This window comes from Odocoileus virginianus, chromosome 6 (genome assembly GCF_023699985.2).
Source record: "Odocoileus virginianus isolate 20LAN1187 ecotype Illinois chromosome 6, Ovbor_1.2, whole genome shotgun sequence".
Taxonomy (NCBI): Eukaryota; Metazoa; Chordata; class Mammalia; order Artiodactyla; family Cervidae; genus Odocoileus; species Odocoileus virginianus.
In genome coordinates this window covers 46793077-46813744 of record NC_069679.1, presented here as the reverse complement: position 1 = coordinate 46813744, position 20668 = coordinate 46793077, and the positions used below count along the sequence as shown (strand labels likewise).

The window sequence follows — 20668 nt, the reverse complement described above, 5'->3', positions numbered from 1 at the left end:
CTTTTAGATTCTCCTGTCATGGGGTAAAGAACAGTACAATCAGAGTAGTGGAATGATCTTGCATATCTTCACAATACCTACCTGCTAGGCTAGCAGGACTTTTTACAGAGTCCTGCTCATCTGGTTATATAGGGCACTGCTTCAGTCGTGCAGTCCCTCTCCACTACCTCAGCAAAACAAACTAAGAGCTATAACAGAGCTAACGTTTTTCTCTTTCTTCAGTCCAACTGGGTTGAAATCAATTGCTTTCTTTGGGTGTTGGCAGACCTATATGTTCACCATAGGGTGAGGCTCCTGGGCTAATGCCTGGAAAGGAAAGTACCGTATCTAGAGTCATCACTGATGTTTCTACATGGTAGGTCAGAATGTGATCAGATTCTGAAAAAATTGAGGGTAGAGCTTGTGTTCTCCAAAGCTTTCTACTACCAAGTAGAATATGTTATTTACATTAATTCTTTGAATAGTGTTTAAGGTGCCTACCATCAGGAACTATGCTCAGAAAGTATCAGTAAAGGAACTGCAGCAAGGGGGAAGGGAGTGGTGCCCTAGAAAATGAAGATTAGAGGATTTGAAGATCAGAGGGTAGATTAAATGAGATTGGGGATAGATGGCAAGACAAGGAAAATGCTATAGAAAAGAGAAAGCAAGCCTAGTGGGACAGAGAGAAGCCTACTACAATGGAATCTACTGCGGTGGAATGCAATGCTCTGGGAGTACATGCTCCATGAGACTTTTTTTTCCTTTTTTTAAGACTATTTTGATTCCTTCTATACCTTAATGCCTAAGACAGTGCCTGGCATTTGATAAGCACTCAAGGTTTTGTTGAATAAAAATGCAGTGGGTGGATGGAAGAATTGAAACAAACAGTGAAAGCTCTTAAAAACTAGGTTCTCTCTGCTTCTGGGCCATTTTGGGATTGCATTTCCCTACTGCATTGAAGTTGGTGCCACCATGTGACCTGCTTTGGTCAGTAAAATATGAGTAGAAGTGAAGGGTATGATTTTTTGGACGAAGGTTTATGAATCAGTGGGGCTGCCCAGGTAGATCAGTGGTAAAGATCCTGCCTCCCAGCGCAGGAGGTGCGGGTTCCATCCCTGGGTCAGGAAGATCCCCTGGAGGACATGGCAACCCACTCCAGTATTCTTGCCAGGATAATCCTTAAGACAGAAGAGCCTGGCGGGCTATAGTACATGGAGTTGTGAACAGTTGGACATAACTGAACATGCACGACATTACCTATCAGTGAGATACTCTCATTTCTTTCCCTCTGGCACATTGAGTGGCTGTGATAGAGGGTGTATAGCTCCTTCAGGAGTTTGGATAACAGCTGTGTTGCACTTGTTGCATGAGCTGGACTTAAGAAGTCTTTTTACTCACTGAGGTTTGGGGGTTATTTGTTACTGTAACACTGCATAACCTGTCTCTCGACTACTATAGAAATTTATATTAATTTTTGTTTGGTTGGAATCATATTTCCAAAGGTACTTGAAGAAGAAGGCTGCCCAAGTGTCTTCTGCTTATATATTTGCCCCAGTGTTTCCTTGCTGTTGCTTAGGAGAAGAGTCTTAGAAATGATGGCTCTGGCAGGAGGAAGATAGGAAGGGGTTGAAGGATTATTATTATTATTTTAAATTTTCCAGCTGTAAATTTGTAAATGGGATTGTGTTTGTTTAATGTTAGTTTTATAGCAGTTTCAATCACATTTCCACCTTTCTGGGCATCCTACCATATTAAGTGGGAGCAAAAACTAGTCAAGTTGGAAGATTAGTACTGTGCTTTCATAGGTCATAGACTTTTAGAGTTGGAAGGGCCTTTAGAGATTGAGTAGTTTATCCAGTCTGTAAAGTTCTGCTATTCCAGTGTGAGTACCTAGAGTAAATAGCAACCAGATATGAGCATCAAAATAAACATATAACGTTTATCTTATAATGGCCTCTTAAATGGTTGAAGTCCCTAATGTTAAAATGCATTTAGGCAAAGGTTCAGACAATTTAAGAACAGGAGTTAGGACTAGAAGAGTTTTTTAAAAACTGGTTCCTTTGTTAGAAGCTATGTAAGCATCCATCTTTGAAAGTTTGTCTCTGTAGCTAATGGTAGTTAACTGATAGTAGGCAAAAGCCCCTTAGGCTTTGATGCTTAAATGTTAAGGTCCTCCCTCCCATACCAAGTTCCTGAGATGATTTCACTGACACTGGTTTGCACTTCGGATCTCCTTGAGGCCCACATCCTGAGAGGGGTCCCTGATAACTGAGGGCTACCCTGCGTTAGGAGTAAGAGCTTTATCAGGAATGCATATGAGCAAGCAGTTAAGCTGTAGTCTTTGGCCTTCTCTGCCCTAGAAGCTTAGTAGCTTTGATGAGAGCTTGATAACATGATCTTAGGGAAGGGTGAATTTGCTATAACAACACCTCTCTATGCCAGGGTTAGGAAACAGTCCTAGGTGAACGTAAGTAGAGCTCAACCTTTCCCTTCTCTCCAAAAGTAACTGAGCTTTGGCTGAGATTTGAGGCTGGCAAAATGCCAGTTAACTCAGATTACTCAGTTGACCCTGGAGAAGAGCTAAATAGGCAAGAGCTAGTGAGGGGTGGGGGTAAGTGAGTGAGTGAGTGTCATCAGGCCAGATGACCCAAGTCAGCATTTAACCTGAGAAGCAGCAGAATAGAAGATGGAAGGGAGTATCAGGCAAGTAACCTTTATATTTAAGGCCCTCACCTCAAAGTTTGTACTTGCTAACACTGACCAAGTTGTTCCTGGATAAGAAAGGAAAGAAAATCAAATTTCTGTAGAATGTAGAAATGGAGCAGAGTGAACTTATTCTGTCTTTTTTCTTTCTTTTGCGTTTTATGACTTCATACACATAGGCCTAACTCAGAGTACCTGCATTTCTCTTGGTGATGGAGTGAGCTAAGGGACAGAAAGCAGGAGGCAATTTAAGGAAGAAAGAGCTCGAGGCAACATTTGTGGCTAATGTAGTTTCAGGAAACTATCTTGGAAGTGTTGGAAGCTGGTACTCAGCCTGGCTACACAGAGAGCTTTTACTTCCATGTTATGGTGAATTACTAAAAGAAGACCAAAGAGCCAACTTCATTCTTATAAATCATTCTCTGCTCTTCATTTTTATTTACCAAATTGTTAAAAACAAAGCAACATCAACTTAGCTAATTAAAACTTTACCAATGATCTCTTTCCAAGCAACACAGTATCAGCACTCAGGTTAGTAGGAATGGGAAACATCTGGAGACATAGAAATTAAAAAGGTGGTGGGAAGGGTCATTTTAAAGTTACTGTCCTGTCTTGGTTTTCCCTTTCCTCTCTTGAAGTATGTAGAAAGTGCAAAAGGAAGGAGAACTACAACTCTTGAGTCTGAGCCTTGAGCTTTGCTTTTATGAAGTTAAACATGATAGATGGTGGAGAAAATGGTATAAATAAGACACTTCTAGAGGTCATTGATGTGGATGGAGGATGCACTGACCAGTAATCTGCTGGTCCAGTGTAGTTGCAGTTGCATGCCCAATGACTGCCTGGTGGATGTGAAAGATGGAGGTGATTGAACCAGATCAGGATTTGAAATGTAACTCCTGTAAGGGTCATCGTGATCAGGAAGAAGCTGTTTTCATGGTCACTAGGAGAAGCATGGGAGGCCTTTGGCTTTTTATGGCTTCCAGAGGCACATATCCTGACTGCTCTTATTAGGTCAGATCACCCAGTGTCTAGGCTCTCACAGCATCCTGTACTGCTTTTTCCCTTCTGCATACTCTTTTTTCATATTGTTATTATTGTTTGTTTCCAACTGTACTATAAACTCCATGAGGGCAGGGGTCAAGCCTATTTTTACCTACCATTTTATCTGCAGTGCTTGGTATGCTGACAATTACATAACATAATTAGCAAATACTTGCTGAATGGAGGGGACTGAATTGGAAGTATTTACTAGATCCACTTTATCATACAGAGGTATGGCATTACCTCCAACTTAATGATTAAGGTGGGCTTACTTTTCAAGCTCCTGGATGAAAAGTTATTAAAAAGCTTTTGGTTTAACAGATATTGAAGGACTTTGAAGAATACTCTACTCACAGAGCAGTGCGGCAACTACACAGGCAAGCACTATTGTAAATAATGGGATAGCCTCCCCAACCCTTCCTCTGCCACTCCCCCATCCCAGTTTTTTTTATTGGTACAGTCCTCACTGTCTGGTAGAATTACAGTTTAGTTGACAAATATTACATTCTTTCTTTAGATTGTGGTCTCATATTTCTGTAAAGTTTGCTCAAGGCTTTCAGGATAGGCATCATCCGAGTCTGTAATGAGAACTCCGCAGCTCTCAGCCTAGTCACAAGCTCTTACCTTCCCTGAAATGAATTTTTACCCACTCTTTACCCCTGTAAGTGGTGATCAGTGTCTAAGATTTCCAAAAGGGCATTCTCGTCCTCAGATTTGTTTCTGGTCTGTAATGCTTCTTGGTCTCACTAAGATTGAAAGGGGGCCGATGTGGATGGAGGTCTTGAGTTTTCAACTCATCCTCTGAATGGAGTTTCTACTGTGGTACTTGTGGATGAGAGTGGTGGTGTTTTAGTGAAGCGTTATTTCTGCTTGTCTCTGATTGCTGTATTAGTGAACTAGAAGCTTATGAGAGTACTTAGAGGTGTTAGTATTCTTATGTCAAGTCTGTTAAACAGACATAAAAATGTACGTTTATCAAAAACTTAAAACTTGACTGAGCTTTAAGGAATTGTCTACATTAGGGCAAGAGGCATCATTTACCTACTTAGTTTCTGAGTTATTCGTATTATCAGTTTCTCTTTCACACAGTATTTTTCATATTTACGGATCTCTCAGAATTGAAGATTTGCTCAGATTGAAGCATATGCTGTTAACCTTATTTTATTTTTCAGGATCATGCATTTCCACATGTGAAGTATGTAGAAATATGAATGAAGCAGACAGGGAACCAAGGTAGATTCCTCTGTTGTACAGAAGTTTCACCACTGTGCAGCAGCTGATGTGTTTTGTCCTAGCAGTTCTTAAGCCACACCTGAAGGTGATTGGAAGTTGTCGTGTCTTCAGGTTTAGAATGGACAGCTTTATTTCATTCACTGATAAAGTTTCTCCTGCCTTTAAATAATTAGCTCTTTGAACCAAGGATTATTGCATCTGTCCTGTTTCCAGTCCTTTTAGACTCATTGATGAAATAGCATTGTATATGCACCTATACTAGCTTTAAGGTCAAAAGTCAGCAACAGGAAGCCTTTCTGTATAAGGGTTTAGGCTGTATTACATACTTATAGGCATGTATTAATACGTTTAAATGAGCTACTACATTGGTCTCTTAGTTGCTTCTGGAACATGAAACAAATGCACATCTTAGTGTATTTATTTATGCCTAATAGCTTTTTGATGTTTTTACTTTTTTCCAATATTTTATGATAAATTTATTTTATTTTGATTTTTAAAAACTTTTTATTTTATATTTGAGCCCCTCTGTCTATAGTTACTTCCACATAGCATCCTTAAAGCCCACCCACCTCCTTACTTCCTCCCTTAAAGCTTTGCTCCAGTAACACCTTATCAGAGAGGCATTTCCTCACTACCCTCTTTGTCTCTTTTCTCTGTTTTATTTTTCCATACCACTTATTGCCATCTAATATGTGTTTCGCTTTTTTGTCTGCCTGCATTTCCCCCTATAATATGAACTCTTCATTTACATACTGCCTAACTCTATAACATTCTAATAATTTGTCATACTTCAGTTGTTTTTTAAAAAATAACACATTAAAGATTGGTTGAAGCATGCTGTGTAATCCCCCTGCCCCATTCTTGTTCCTTCCTTCATTCCTAAGGTGATTATCTTTGTTATTTATCAATCTTATGTTTTTATACTTTTGCTACATCTGAATGTACCTTAAAATAGCTTTATTTTGCATGTTTATCCACCTGCTATAACTAGTTGCAGCATGCACATTTCTGTATGCAGTTTGCTTTTTAAATTTAGTGTATATTTGATGATTTCTGCCATCTTCATTTTTACTGTTATATAGTAGTTCACTGTATGACTATAACTCATTTATTCTTATTGTTGAAAGTTTAGGCTATTTTTGTTATTTTGCTATTACAAAAAAAAAATGAACATCTGTATGTCCATTTGCAAGCACTTCTCTAGGGAATTTTCCTTGAAGAAAAATTGCCAAGTCATAGGTATGATATTTATTTATTTACTTGTGTATTTAGTTATGCCAAATTGTTTTTTGATGTTCTTACTCTTTCCCAATATTCTATGATAACTTTATTTTGTTTTAATTTTTTCTTAACTTTTTATTTTAAATTGGAGTATAGCTGATTGATAATGATGTGATAGTTTAAGGTGGACAGCAAAGGGACTCAGCCATACATGGACATGTATCCAGTCTCCCCTAAACTCTCCCCTCCTATCCTGGCTGCCACATAATGTTGAGCAGAGTTCTCTGTGCTGTATAGTAGGTCCTTGTTGGTTATCCATTTTAATTATAACATTTTGTGTACATGTCATTCCCAAACTCCCTAAGTGTCCCTTGTAAACTCTCACCATTTTTGTAGGAAAGTTCCTGTTTTTTCACATCCCTCTCCAGACTTGATATTTGCAGTTGAGACACTTCATTCAAACAATTTTTCCAATCTGAAATATCATCTTCCTGAAGTAATTTGATATTTTTGATCATCAGTGAAGTTAAACATTTCATAGGCTTTATTCATAGGTTTATTCACTGTTTAAGTTCACCGCTTTGTAAGTGAACTTACGAAGTTCACTTTGTAAGTTTAAGAGCATGTTTGGCAATTTCTTATTTGTACTGCTACATTTTTGTTCATTAGGTATTGTCAGGCATTAACTCTGTCAGACAGAGTAAATAAATAAACATGCCCTTTAATGAACTAACACTTTTTAAGTTATTATATATTTATTTTTAGAAAAATGTTGCAAATGCTTTACTGAAAAAATTCTAAAGAATTCTGTAAAAATATTATGAACTTTTCCTTTGCTCATTGGCATTTAAGAAATTATACAACCTAATGACCTAGATAATACAAAGAATCTAGTATGGTGAGATCTGGAGTCTTGAGTCAGCACATGTGAATTGCTTACAACATAGGTAGCTATTTTTGATTGAGGGTAATCTTTCCATTTAGTGACATATGTAAGTTTAATACCCCACCCAGTGGTAGCTTATAGCTAAATGCCTAGTTTGTGTCATTTTATAAAGTTGATTAAAAGAGCATTTCCTGCAGTGGTGACTCTTTCCCTTCTTTTTTCTCATCCTCCAGGTTGTATCAGAGTAAGATGGACGGTAGCTTTGATTGTGATTGTGGTGAGCTGGAGCCACCTGATCACTAACAAAAGACATCTTCTGTTAACCAACAGCCGCCAGGGCTTCCTGTTGAAATACACAGCCACAGAGGAGGAAAAGAAGCAAAACGGAAATAGCGCTTACCAGCACCTTAGAATGATGCTGCTCAGGACCAGTCCAACACTGAATGTATCTGCACTGTGAGGAGAATGTTCATAGAAGCCTGTTGTGTGCATATTTATTCACATTTTTGTTAAATGTTAAACCCTTCAGCACAGTAAATCTGAGTGCATAGTATGTCATTTCCTTCCGTTTGAGTTTCTTGAGTGTTTTCTTTAAATGTCTGCAGAGTTGCTGTCCCTTTCTTGAACTATGAGTACTGCAATCTTTTTAATTCTCAGTATGAATAGAGCTTTTTGAGCTTTAAATCTAAGGGGAACTCAACAGGCCTGGTTGGCATATGCAATGAGCATCAAGAAACCATCTTGCTGTGGACGCAGAATTATTTTTTTCTCCCTTTTTAAAAGATCTTTCCTTTTGATGCCAGTTTTCTTCCTTGTTCACACAAGTTCAACAATTTGAAAGGAAAAGCCAATAGTAAGGGTTTCAAAATGGCAGAGAAATTTGAAAGTCTCATGAACATTCATGGTTTTGATCTGGGCTCTAGGTATATGGACTTAAAACCATTGGGTTGTGGAGGCAATGGCTTGGTTTTTTCTGCTGTAGACAATGACTGTGACAAAAGAGTAGCCATCAAGAAAATTGTCCTTACTGATCCCCAGAGTGTCAAACATGCTCTACGTGAAATCAAAATTATTAGAAGACTTGACCACGATAACATTGTGAAGGTGTTTGAAATTCTTGGTCCTAGTGGAAGCCAGTTAACGGATGATGTGGGCTCTCTTACCGAACTGAACAGTGTTTACATTGTTCAGGAGTACATGGAGACAGACTTGGCTAATGTGCTGGAGCAGGGCCCTTTACTGGAAGAGCATGCCAGGCTTTTCATGTATCAGCTGCTACGTGGGCTCAAATACATTCACTCAGCAAACGTACTGCACAGAGATCTCAAACCAGCTAATCTTTTCATTAATACTGAAGACTTGGTGCTGAAGATAGGTGACTTTGGTCTTGCACGGATCATGGATCCCCATTATTCCCATAAGGTATGTGGAAAGTCAGCTGAGGCAGACCTCTGAATTGATACACATCATCAGAAACAGGTGCTTGTATTTCCTTTGTGTGTTGTGGCAGAATTTTTAGTTAATTGTATTAAACTTTACATAGTACCTTTTTTCCATTCACAATCTCCCTGTGTTTGAAATGAAGGTGGAACGGGATCCTAGTTAAGTACAAATTCTGGTTATTTGTAATTACTGAAATTCTCTCTTACTTAAAAGTAGGATATATCATGTGTTTAGGGCAGAAGGTTGCTGTTTCAACTTTTACTTTTTTTTTGTTTGTTTGTTTGGATATACTCCTCTGTTATGCCTTGTTTAGCAAACTTAGTTTGAAATCTAAATTTGCACAAACATAAAGTAGGCAATAAGAATAGGCAGAAGAATTCATAGTAACTTTGCCTTAAATAAACTTTGCTTTTGTACAGGAAATTAATGATATTTTTTGAGCTGAACTCTTTAGTTTTAGTTTTTTAGTTTTCAAATGAAATCATGCGTGGGACTCTGATGTTTAAAACGTAAAAATGGAGCTGTTTTGGTATAAACCATCCCTGGGAAGCTTGCTTGCTTGGCTTCTCATAGCACACATCTGAGACACATCTTGGCATTTGCATGTATCATCTCACATTGAGTAAAACTTAACTTAAAAAAAAACTTCAGCATTGAAATTAAGTACCAAAATGAAGTGGATGGCCACATCTTTATGGATAACAGTGAAGTATTGTGGATAGGAGTTAGACTATCTAAAATTGAGTTCCACTTCTACATCCAGCTAAACTATATGACCTTAAGCAGACTCCTTAACCTGAGTGTCAGTATCTACCTTCATATTTTCTCAGTGTTATTTTTAGAATGAAACAAGGCAACATATGTTTAACTGTTTTTGTCAAATTCTTCATAAATATAAAGTAGTGAATTTGATTAGAAATGGCGTGTGCAGTATAGCCAGGTCCCCTGGATTATCAGTAAGGAGGTTGGCATTGCTTTATAAATAGCTCACCTTTGGTATTCTTTCCTGCCTTTCTCTCATTGATTTAAAGCATACCTGCCTCATTGTTGACTTGAAGTGATAAATAGCTTCTCTTCTCAGACATGTTGTGAATATGTGCCCTAGAGTTAACACTAAATTCTTACAGTATTCTTTGGTCAGAGTACTTCATGAGAATATCATGTTATAGATAGTATGTTACATGGGGAGTTTAATCTTCATACAGCCTCTGAAATGCAAGAGCCTTGAAAATAGGCATAGAAATCAACAGTACTGTTTGATTTTACAATTACAGTTTGTTTTTAGAGTAAGGGCTCTTTAATGAATCATGTTTTACATACTGTTATTCAGCTAAAGTAAAAAGTATATTTTTGTTTCTTTTTCAGGGTCATCTTTCTGAAGGATTGGTTACTAAATGGTACAGATCTCCACGTCTTTTACTTTCTCCTAATAATTATACTAAAGCCATTGACATGTGGGCTGCAGGCTGCATCTTTGCTGAAATGCTGACTGGTAAAACCCTCTTTGCAGGTTAGAAATTTTTAAATAAATGGGAAAATTATCCCAAGGAGAAATAATTTCATATATTTCTATGAATCCAGATTTATGTAAGATTTAAACCAATTTACTATAGTCTAAACTATTAAAATGAAAAGATAAAATGGTATTTTATTTATTTATTTTTTTAAATGGTATTTTGAAAATGGAGAACACTTACATATTTACTGGATTGTTCAGTAAAGTTAGCCTGAATTCTAGTGTTTCTTTTGTATATATCTTTATTTCTTAATTTCCTGTTTTATAGATCAATATTTGTTGGTTGTTTTTGTTAAATGATACCTGTGTTACCTGATTCTGTCAGTGTTTGTCACTTCCTGGTGAAATTTTTTTTAGCTATTTAACTATTTTTAGCTAAATTCAGTAATTCTTTCTTTGTCTCCTGTTAACCCTGTTGCTTGAACTGCCATATCCTGTTGACCTGACTGATGTGATATTTCAGAAACAACCGATTTTATAATGATTTTGGTGCTATGAGGGAATCTAAAAAAGTGCATGAGAAAGTTTTTGAGTTAAGGTGGATTAAAACAAAAACCTCTATAAATAAAACAATTTTTGATCTTAAACCTTTGTACACTTTAAATATTTAATTAAACAAAATTGTTTATGAAATGATTTGAAAGACTCAGTTGTATGGAGAAGGAAATGGCAACCCAATCCAGTATTCTTGCCTGGAAAAGTCCATGGACAGAGGAGCCTGGCGGGCTGCAGTCCATGGGGTTACATGACTGAGCATGTGTGCATGAGGGTAGAGGGAGATGGGTTGGTAGCAATAAAGTGGTAGAACTTAAAAAAAAAAGACTCAGTTGTAGTTCCCTTCTAAAAACCTTTTCAGTAGGTTTGTGAACCATTCAGTAAAAGCAGCATGAGGGAAATCTATTGGTTAGGATAGGCCTCATATTAACAGCAATAAAAGGCAAGGCCTAAGCATTCATTGGAAATCTGTGTATTTTTAACTTATAGTAAGTGCCCTAGCCTTATTTTTTGGTCTTACTCAGTATCTCAACTTAGATGTTTAATGGCATCTCAAATTTAACCTATCCAAAACTGACCTCCTGATATCTCTCCCTCATACTTCCTCTTTCTGCTGTCCTCCTCATCTTAGTAAACCAGACCCACTTCTTATTTGCTCAGGCCAAAATCTTGGCATCGTCCTTCACTTTTCTCCTTACAGGTCTTATGGGCTGTTTCTTTAAAGTATATCTTGAATCTTATTGCTAGTATCTCTTTCACTACTCTCATCCTCCCAGTCCAGTAAACCATTCTGCCTTTCCTGGTCTAACACATGATCTCCTAACTGGCTTTCCTGCTTTAAGTTTTCTTGTCTGTGGTCTAGTTACCACATAGCAACACAGTAGTTCTCTGAAAACATAGCTCATGTCATTTCTCTGTTCAAAACTCTGTAATGGTTTCTTATCAAATTCAGAATCACGTAAACTCTCAGTGTTCTGTTACCACTGGGCTCATCTCCTGTCGTTTTCCTGAGTCACTGTACTTCAACTACACTTGCCTAATTGTTGTTTCTTGGACACACCAAGCCCACTTTCTCCTCTAGACCTTTGGGCCCTTTCTCATCTTCCTGGAACTCCCTTCCTCTTTATGAATGTATGGGATATTACCTAACTTCCTTGTCAGCTTCTCAGTGAGGCCTTGCTTGGTCATAAGGATGATAAGGTCATAACAACCAAGGGGTTGTTAATATAAATTAACCCTACTCCTAATAGTGCTCTCTGTCCCCCTTAGCTTACTCTATTTTTCTTCATTTATCACTGTTTGATGTAAATGTTTATAGAAGTTGTTATCTGTCTTCCTCCATTATACTGTGAGCTCCACGAAGGCAGGAATTTGGTCAGTTTTGTTTTCACAGGTGTATTCTAAAGTGCCTTGCTCATGGTAGGCACTCAAGAAAAATTTTGATTGTTGAATGAGTTTCTAGAAATGAGTGGAAAAACAAATGACTCTTTTGTTTTTTAAATATTAACTGCCCATTTAGCCTGAAGTTTCCCCTTTTATTTCTTTAATAGTGGTTCTGAAATGTTACCTGAACCTAATCCATAACTATAAAACTTTCTGTTTCACAAATCTAGTCTAAGGCTCTATTTTATTGATAGTGAAATTAAGTCATCACCATGTTAAGTATTCTCAGAATTATAGTGAGTTAATTAGTATGTATGGTTGAGACTAGAATCTCATCTTTTAAATCTCAGTTTATTGCTTTTTTCACTACTTTGCGATACCTTAATATGAGGCCAGACTTCAAGTCAACTTCTTATGGAAACAAAGCAGCTAAAACTGAACATATCAATGAGCAGAATTTGAAAAAGATAAGCTTTTTGAACAAATTGATGATGATATTCAAAGCAGTGAAATCTGCTGGTTAATGATGCAGTTAAAACCATTTTCCCCTTCGATGGTCATTACGATTCTGTTAGTTTCCTGTAGCTTTAGAATGTTTATTGCCAGTTGGTTAAACATTGAGAAATGTATTTATTAATGTTATATTTGGTATTTTTTAATCTTGTCTAGGTGCACATGAACTTGAACAGATGCAGCTGATTTTAGAATCTATTCCTGTTGTCCATGAGGAAGATCGTCAGGAGCTTCTCAGCGTAATTCCAGTTTACATTAGAAATGACATGACTGAGCCACACAAACCTTTAACTCAGCTGCTTCCAGGAATTAGTCGAGAAGGTACTGTAACTGAAGAGTAATGGGTGTATTTATGTGTGAGCAGGGTGTGTGTAGGGAAGCTTTAGCTTTTTATCATTGTAGATGTGGCATTCTCCCAAATAGTCTTTAGACACTCAGGGTACACCTAAAACTTCAGCTCTTGCTTTCCTTTTTATAGCCAGGCACTTAGGCTGGGAATCTTTTCTTTGCTGTGAATAATTTTCCAGATTCCAGTATACCCCTCTTTCCTGGTTCTGACTCCATGTGCTTGTCTAGCTTTTACTTCTGATCGTCTCTGCCTGGTGAACATGTTTATCACTGACTCTCACTGAGCTGGAATGGGATTCTCTGAGGGTTATATGATAAGTAAGTGTGGGTACAAATATGAATGTGATTTGGATATGAAAGAGGGAATTGAGTTGAAGGAAGGCAAGGGTTTTAGAGCCAGGAAGAGATGGAGGAAAGATCAAAACTACATAAGAGCAAACTTGCTACATAAAAGATTGCAGATTGGTGTTAGTAATACTGGGTGCTGAATGTGACAGTTTGTGCAGACTTGAAAGTAATAGGAACATGGAGAGAATCAAAATTTCACTGACCACTAAAGCAGTAAATTTCATACATCAGAATGGAGAGATGTATCTTTAGGGTTTGTTGATACAAATAAGATACAAAAGTCTAAATGCTGTAATAAGATAACATTTTTTAAAAAAAGAGCATTAGAAATGAAAAATATCTTCCTTAAAAGTTGATTGTATCAAACCTTTAAGGATTATTGTACTGTGTTTAGCTGTATCCATGCCAGAATTGTGATAGTTCTTTTCTGAATCATAAAGTTAGGAAGATACAATTTCCTTAACATCTTAAACTTTCTCTTAATTATACATTTATTGTTCATATCACCCACTCTGATCATTATGTAGTTAAGGTTAATGTGTATCAAAGTGCTTTAACTTAGCAAGTGTTTTGAGAAATAGGCACTGGATGGCAAAACTGATGAGATTGTCTTTTTTCCCCTCATCTGTGCTTGGAACTCATTAGTAAATGCCTGAATGAAAAGGAAGCAACTATATTTAATTTCAACAGGTTTCATAAGCTTCCTTTTCAGGAATGCTACATTTTTAACCCGTCTTGTAGAGTATCTTCGCAGTCAGTAATATGTTGCTGACTTTCTGACTCCTGATCTTGTTGCCACTGTCATGATGGCGTCCTTGTTCATAATTGAACAGCAGTCACGTAGCACTTGACTATGCCTCAGAGTTGTCTGTTGGAATTCTTTAAAAAGTGCAGAATGTTAAATCAGAATCCAGAGGTGGGGTGGCAGGCAGGACATGTGTCTGCTCTGCAGTTTTGACCCTGCTCAGCCAGGCTGAGAGAGAGTGCTCAGGGATTGCCTTGGAGTCCTTGTTGCCGTTGCTGAGTCTTACCAGAAGAGGCAAGCTAGTAATACAGAGTTGCTGTTGAGGCATTTGTAGCCTAATTAAATTTGAATCTTCTTCTCCTTTGCCCTCAGTCAGTTCTGAACCAACCTGAATATTTAGTTGGTGCCTGGGATTTATTCATAATGTGTTGAATGAATGTCTTTGATAATAGATTCATTAAAGTAACCATTGGACAAATATTCTTGATTTTCATAAGTGATAGAACTCTGTGTGTGTGTGTGGGTGCACTCAGTCATGTCCAACTCTTTGCGACCCCATGGACTCTAGCCCATCAGGCTGGCTCCTCTGTCCACAGGTTTTTCAGGCAAGAATACTGCAGTGGGTTGACATTTTCTACTCCAGGGGATCTCCCCGACCCAGGGATCAAACCTATGTCTCTTGCGTCTTCTGCATTGACAGGCCGATTCTTTACCACTAGTGCCACCTGTACTCATATACAAATGCATTGCAGAGTGTTTAAAGTTCCTGAAGCTAAAGACTTGTTACATAGATATGCTCTGCAAGTTTCTTCTTCATTAACACTGGAATTTTGTTTGGGGGCAGAGTACCTTCTGAGCAATGGAAACTCTTATAGTAGTATATGTTCCTTTCTCACATTCTATGCATGATCTAAAGAGGGAAAAAGCAAACAAGATTAAGTACATGTGAATTGACACATTAAGGCTACTGGAACCCTGTACTGGTTAGTGTCTGTAAATGGATACCCAATCTTTTAAATTTTCCTTCATGGTTACCTTTTATCCTCCTTTTCTCTATAGTTTACCACTTATTTCTTTATCTTAGCATACCATTGTAGTAAATAGACTGATTTCCTCTAGAGCAGGGCTATCCAATAGAATTTTCACAATGATGGAAATGTTTTTTATTTGCATACATTTGGAAGTTCAACCTGACTAGTTTGTTAGCCCTGCCTTTTCTCCCTGCTATCAGTTTTAGGGATTCTAGAGTATATTCCTCTCATGTAGTTGGATATGTTTCACTCTGAGAATAGCAGTTATGCTGAGTCAGCCATCCATAATTGTGCGTTAGATTGTCTCTTGCCTTGAGACTCGTGGGGCACTGACTTGCAGAAGAACCAACAACAGCTTGATGTATCATGAAATCACTTCCTAGGTTAAGGTAATATAATAGAGGTGGGTGGGGAAAAGGTTGAGCACAGGCAGGAACCTCAGCCCTGGGCCACTGAAGGGTATGAATAACAAGGAGCCTTTCTTCTCTTTAACGCTTCATTGGACTGATCTGAGGATTGAATGAGATAATGTAGTGAAGCACTTTGTGGGATATAAATGGCTGTATAAATGTCAGCTACTTTGAATGTTAATGAGAGATTGAGAGTTGAGAATAAGGTCCTTTCTAGTGTGCATCTTAGTTTTAGAGAAGTGCTAACTAGCTTTTCCTTTGAGATATAAGGCAAGGATCAGTAGATGTGTGACAGACCAGAGTGAAAAGTAGGGGTTGAGATAAATGTGAAGAAGGTTTATCTGCTAAGAATAATGAGAATATTGAGAGCATAAAGAAATGGTGAGGAACATTGCTGAGCCATTTCAAAGGCCAGTTGAAATTCCACAGTATGTGTGAATCTGTAGAGAGTTTAGATATATATATACACATGTGACTTTGCATCCAGCTTTTATCAGTACTGTATAACTAGGAAATGGAAAGATGGAAGGTGGGAATGGTTCAGAGTTGAAGATGCTGTCACTCATAAGGCATCCAAGTGTGTGGTGGTGGTGGTGGAGGAGGGTGACAGAGTGGTACAGTCTGAGTTAGTGAAAAGAACTGGGTTTGTGGTAGCTATGCTGTAGCCCTAAAGTGATCAAATGCATTGTGTGATCTGCATTAGTATGATTGGTGTGAAACAGAAGTCAACAAATTAGTACAACAGCTGGTCAATGAGGTACGAGTAGCAAAGGGCTTTATATTGAGCACTAAACACTATACATTTCATTTTTATACCTTATACCTATCTCTCTGTCCATTCTACACATGAAGAAATGGAAGTTTAGCAAGTTTAACCTCTCCAGTTACACATAGCTAGTAATCCAGCTAACCTAGTGAGTTGTAGAGCTGAAATTAGGACCTATGTATCAGGTTATGCCGTATGAAATTGCTGTTATTTGACTGTTTTTGACTGACAAAAATGAAAATTTCATATGGTTCAACTTCATATATTCCTTTTCCTTTATAATTGGCCATAATATGAGATTGGGATATATTTCAAATACTTACTTTGTTTCTTGGACACATGTCTTTTTAATCAGTGAATCAGGTAAGCTGTTTTGTTTCTCTGACAGAACTTAAATTAACTTACCTTTTAATTGTGTAATCCCTTTTTTTCTTTATGGGTTGGTGGACCTCCAGTACAGTTAAAGTTTTTGTCTTCCTCTTGTAGCACTGGATTTCCTGGAACAAATTTTGACATTCAGCCCCATGGATCGGTTGACAGCAGAAGAAGCGCTTTCCCATCCTTACATGAGCATTTATTCTTTTCCAATGGATGAGCCAATCTCAAGTCATCCTTTTCATATTGAAGATGAAGTTGATGATATTTTGCTTATGGATGAAACTCATAGTCACATTTATAACTGGGAAAGGTAAAACTGACCCTAAATTAGGAAAAGCTTTTGTTTTCAGTAAAGCATAATTTAGTGAGCTTTATTTTAAATTGTATATGATAAGACAATGTAAAATCTTAAAAATTTAGAAATGGTCTTTTTGGATTTCTGCTAAACTTATTGCTGTCTTTGAATAGCCTTTATATAATTTCAGTATTTAATAGTTATTGCTTAGTATATACATAATGGGAAAAGTTAAATGCTACTTTGGAACAAGAAGTAGTAAATGTTGAAATTAGTTTGTTTACTTGCTGCATTTTTAACTCCTAAAATGTTGAAGTATTTATGATCAAATATATCTGCCAGCCATCTACATGAACATTTCTACTATCTACATATAGTAGTTTTCTCACATACCAACATGTCTTCCAATCCCTATTTTCTATCATACTTATTAGTTAAGTCATCTATTCTCTTTTCTATTCTCTCCTCTTCAACTGCCACTGTTTTCACTTGTGTCTTAGTCTGCCTCTACTTGGTTGTGGTGTGGTCACCCTGCAGTAATGTGTAAGTAAGAGGATACTACGTTCAGTAGCACATTTACATGGAGACTTGTTCTGCTCATGGCGATGAGTTCCAGGAAGCCTTCTTCTAGTCTTTTTTATTACCATAGAGTGAAAATCTGTATGGCACCTGATTGAAATGAGATATTTACATTTTGTGACCATAAAGGTTTTTTTTTTTTTTCCCTTGTGTGTGAAATTATGTTTGTAGAAATTGTGAAATTGAACTGTAGACCAGCCAGCCACTCAGATGTTTATGTGCAGTTTATATAATTATATGCTCCATTGCATCATATCACTTTATATAGTAACAGGGCTTACCTATCCATTAAGACTGTAAATTCTTACATGACTTAATACTCTTATTATTCCCCTCATAGACCTAGTGAGCACAGTGCTTTGATCCAAAAGGCATGCAGTAAATTTGAAAGTGAAATCATATATCTGGAGTAACACCTAATGTATTAATTTTTTTCAGGTACCATGATTGTCAATTTTCAGAGCATGATTGGCCTATACATAACAACTTTGATATTGAGGAAGTTCAGCTAGACCCAAGAGCTCTATCTGATGTCACTGATGAAGAAGAAGTACAAGTTGATCCTCGAAAATATTTGGATGGAGATCGTGAAAAGTATTTGGAGGATCCTGCTTTTGACACCAGTTACTCTACTGAGCCTTGTTGGCAGTACCCAGATCATCATGAAAACAAATACTGTGATCTGGAGTGTAGCCATACTTGTAACTACAAAACGAGGTCATCATCATATTTAGATAACTTAGTTTGGAGAGAGAGTGAAGTTAATCATTATTATGAACCCAAGCTTATTATAGATCTTTCTAATTGGAAAGAACAAAGCAAAGAAAAATCTGATAAGAAGGGCAAGTCAAAATGTGAAAGGAATGGATTGGTTAAAGCCCAGATAGCTTTAGAGGAAGCATCACAGCAACTGGCTGAAAAAGAGAGGGAAAAGAATCAGGGATTTGACTTTGATTCCTTTATTGCAGGAACTATTCAACTTAGTTCACAACATGAGGCTACTGATGTTGTTGACAAATTAAATGACTTGAATAGCTCAGTGTCCCAGCTAGAATTGAAAAGTTTGATATCAAAGTCAGTAAGCCGAGAAAAACAGGAAAAGGGAATGGCAAATTTGGCTCAACTAGAAGCCTTATACCAATCTTCTTGGGATAGCCAGTTTGTGGGTGGTGGGGAGGACTGTTTTCTCATAAATGAGTTTTGTTGTGAGGTAAGGAAGGATGAGCAAATTGAAAAGGAAAACACTTATACCAGTTACCTGGACAAGTTCTTTAGCAGGAAAGAAGATACTGAAATGCTAGAAACTGAGCCGGTAGAGGATGGGAAGCTTGGGGAGAGAGGAAATGAGGAAGGATTTCTGAACAGCAGTGGGGAGTTCCTCTTCAACAAGCAGCTTGAATCCATAGGCATCCCACAGTTTAACAGTCCAGTTGGGTCACCACTTAAGTCAATACAGGCCACATTAACACCTTCTGCTATGAAATCTTCCCCTCAGATTCCTCATAAGACATACAGCAGCATTCTGAAACATCTGAACTAAAACACTCAGCAGACATTTTTCTGTATTCTTCATGAAATGTGTTTTGTCTTTTTTATTACTAGTGTTTAAGTCTTTTTTTTTTTTTTTACTTGAATCAGATGGTGTCATTTAGAAAGGATTTTTTTCTTGGTTTTTAAAATCCAGACTTTTTTTCTACATGTGAGATGGTTTTCATTTTAACTGGCATGTCGTTTGCACACAAAAATAAAGAATAGAGCAAAATAATGCAATGCAGGAGGAGACAAAAGAAATGCACTAAGACAAGTAAAAAACATTCTCTTATAGAACAATGATCTGTTTTACAGGAAACAAAAATCTTGCCTTGAAATTTACACAGTGAGACTGTACATAATTGCATGAAAATATCTATTTTTTTCCTAAAACATTTTTCATTCATGAGTATTTTCAAGTTTTTCATACTGTACACATTTCTTAAAAACACATGATACCAGCAGCAACTGAAAATGAATGCCGAATTTGGTACACATGTGTTATCTACCTCAAGGTAACAAGAGTATGTGGCAAAACATATACCACCCATAGTGCTTCACAATATGCACTTCTATTTAGCCAGCGTTTATTGTAGTAAACTCTCCTTAATGAGATTCACTCACTGTTTATAAATGTTCTGGTATGCATTCTTTATAGTGAAGTGTTACATCACATCTTATTTATTTTAGCAAATCAGTATATTTTCTGTATTTAATTATAAAAAGTTAACTTAGTTTTTGAAATTTATTTGCAAATACACTTTTTTCCATTTGGCACTATGGTTTGTTGCCTACTTAGCTGAATATATAATGTCAGCTTATCCTAAGGCTGTCCACGTACTTAATTTACTTAAGTATTCATTTTAAGTAAAGCGCTCACTGTGTATAGGAATTTGTATTTTGGAGGTGCTTGATCTATCTACAAAGAAAAATTAGGAATTACTTTATTATAAAATGCTCCTAGAAGTCTTAATTGTGTTTATTTTTTAAAAAACTGTAATGTTAGACTTGTGTGCATGGAAGTAATTAAGGTACATCATTATTGTAGTTTAAAAGTTGTACATGATAAGACATATTTTGTTTTTACTGTATGTTTTTACTGAATGATCTATTCCCCATCCCAAAGCAAGCATGAATAAAATTAGGTTAAATGTAGCATGTGGCATCACAGTCTCTTAGAATTTGTCTCATCTATTTTACTTTATTGAATACTGTCTGTATCTTTGGTTATCCTGTTTGAAGAAAAAGGACAAATAAAACATGGCCAGCAAATATTTCTCCTGTTTAACTCTTTGACTTCCCTGGTAGCTAAGAATCCGTCTGCAGTGCAGGAGACCCTGGTTTGATTCCTGGGTTGGGAAGATCCACTGGAGAAAGGGATGGGCTACCCACTCCAGTATTCTTGGGCTTGCCTGGTGGCTCAACTGGTAAAGAATCCACCTGCAATGTGGGACACCTGGGTTCAATCCCTGGGTCGGAAAAATCACCTGGAGAAGGGAACGGCTACCCACTCCAGTATTCTGGCCTGGAAAATTCCATGGGGTTGCAAAGAGTTGGACACGACTGAGCGACTTTCACTCTTTAGGTAATGATTACCTAGCTAGAATGAAAATCACTGGCAGAATCTTCTCTAGTTCCACTTTTCAGCATCTTTGAATTGTGGCTACAGTTTAAACTATGTTAGGCTAAAAGACTTAGAAAAAAAAAGACTCTGTCTCCACACAGAAATCTCGTTGACTTAACCTCACATATTAAAATGGTAAGGCTTTATAGATTTCAAAGCTATTATATAATATGTGTTTGGAGGCTTTGAACTGTGCAGCTG

General features: G+C 37.2%; 1 protein-coding gene across 4 annotated transcripts in view; it reads left to right on the top strand.

Moving 5' to 3' along the window:
- MAPK6 (mitogen-activated protein kinase 6) overlaps nucleotides 1-20115 on the top strand; it is a 31604-nt gene extending 11489 nt beyond the window's left edge. For all 4 annotated transcript variants that reach the window (XM_020910500.2, XM_070469269.1, XM_070469271.1 and 1 more), the window contains exons 2-6: nucleotides 7297-8485; nucleotides 9872-10016; nucleotides 12570-12734; nucleotides 16548-16749; nucleotides 17752-20115. In XM_020910500.2, the coding sequence (XP_020766159.1) occupies nucleotides 7931-8485; nucleotides 9872-10016; nucleotides 12570-12734; nucleotides 16548-16749; nucleotides 17752-18853 (2169 nt within the window). In that variant the 5' untranslated portion in view covers nucleotides 7297-7930 and the 3' untranslated portion in view covers nucleotides 18854-20115. The remainder of the gene's footprint in view (nucleotides 1-7296; nucleotides 8486-9871; nucleotides 10017-12569; nucleotides 12735-16547; nucleotides 16750-17751) is intronic.
- Nucleotides 20116-20668: the final 553 nt, after the last annotated feature.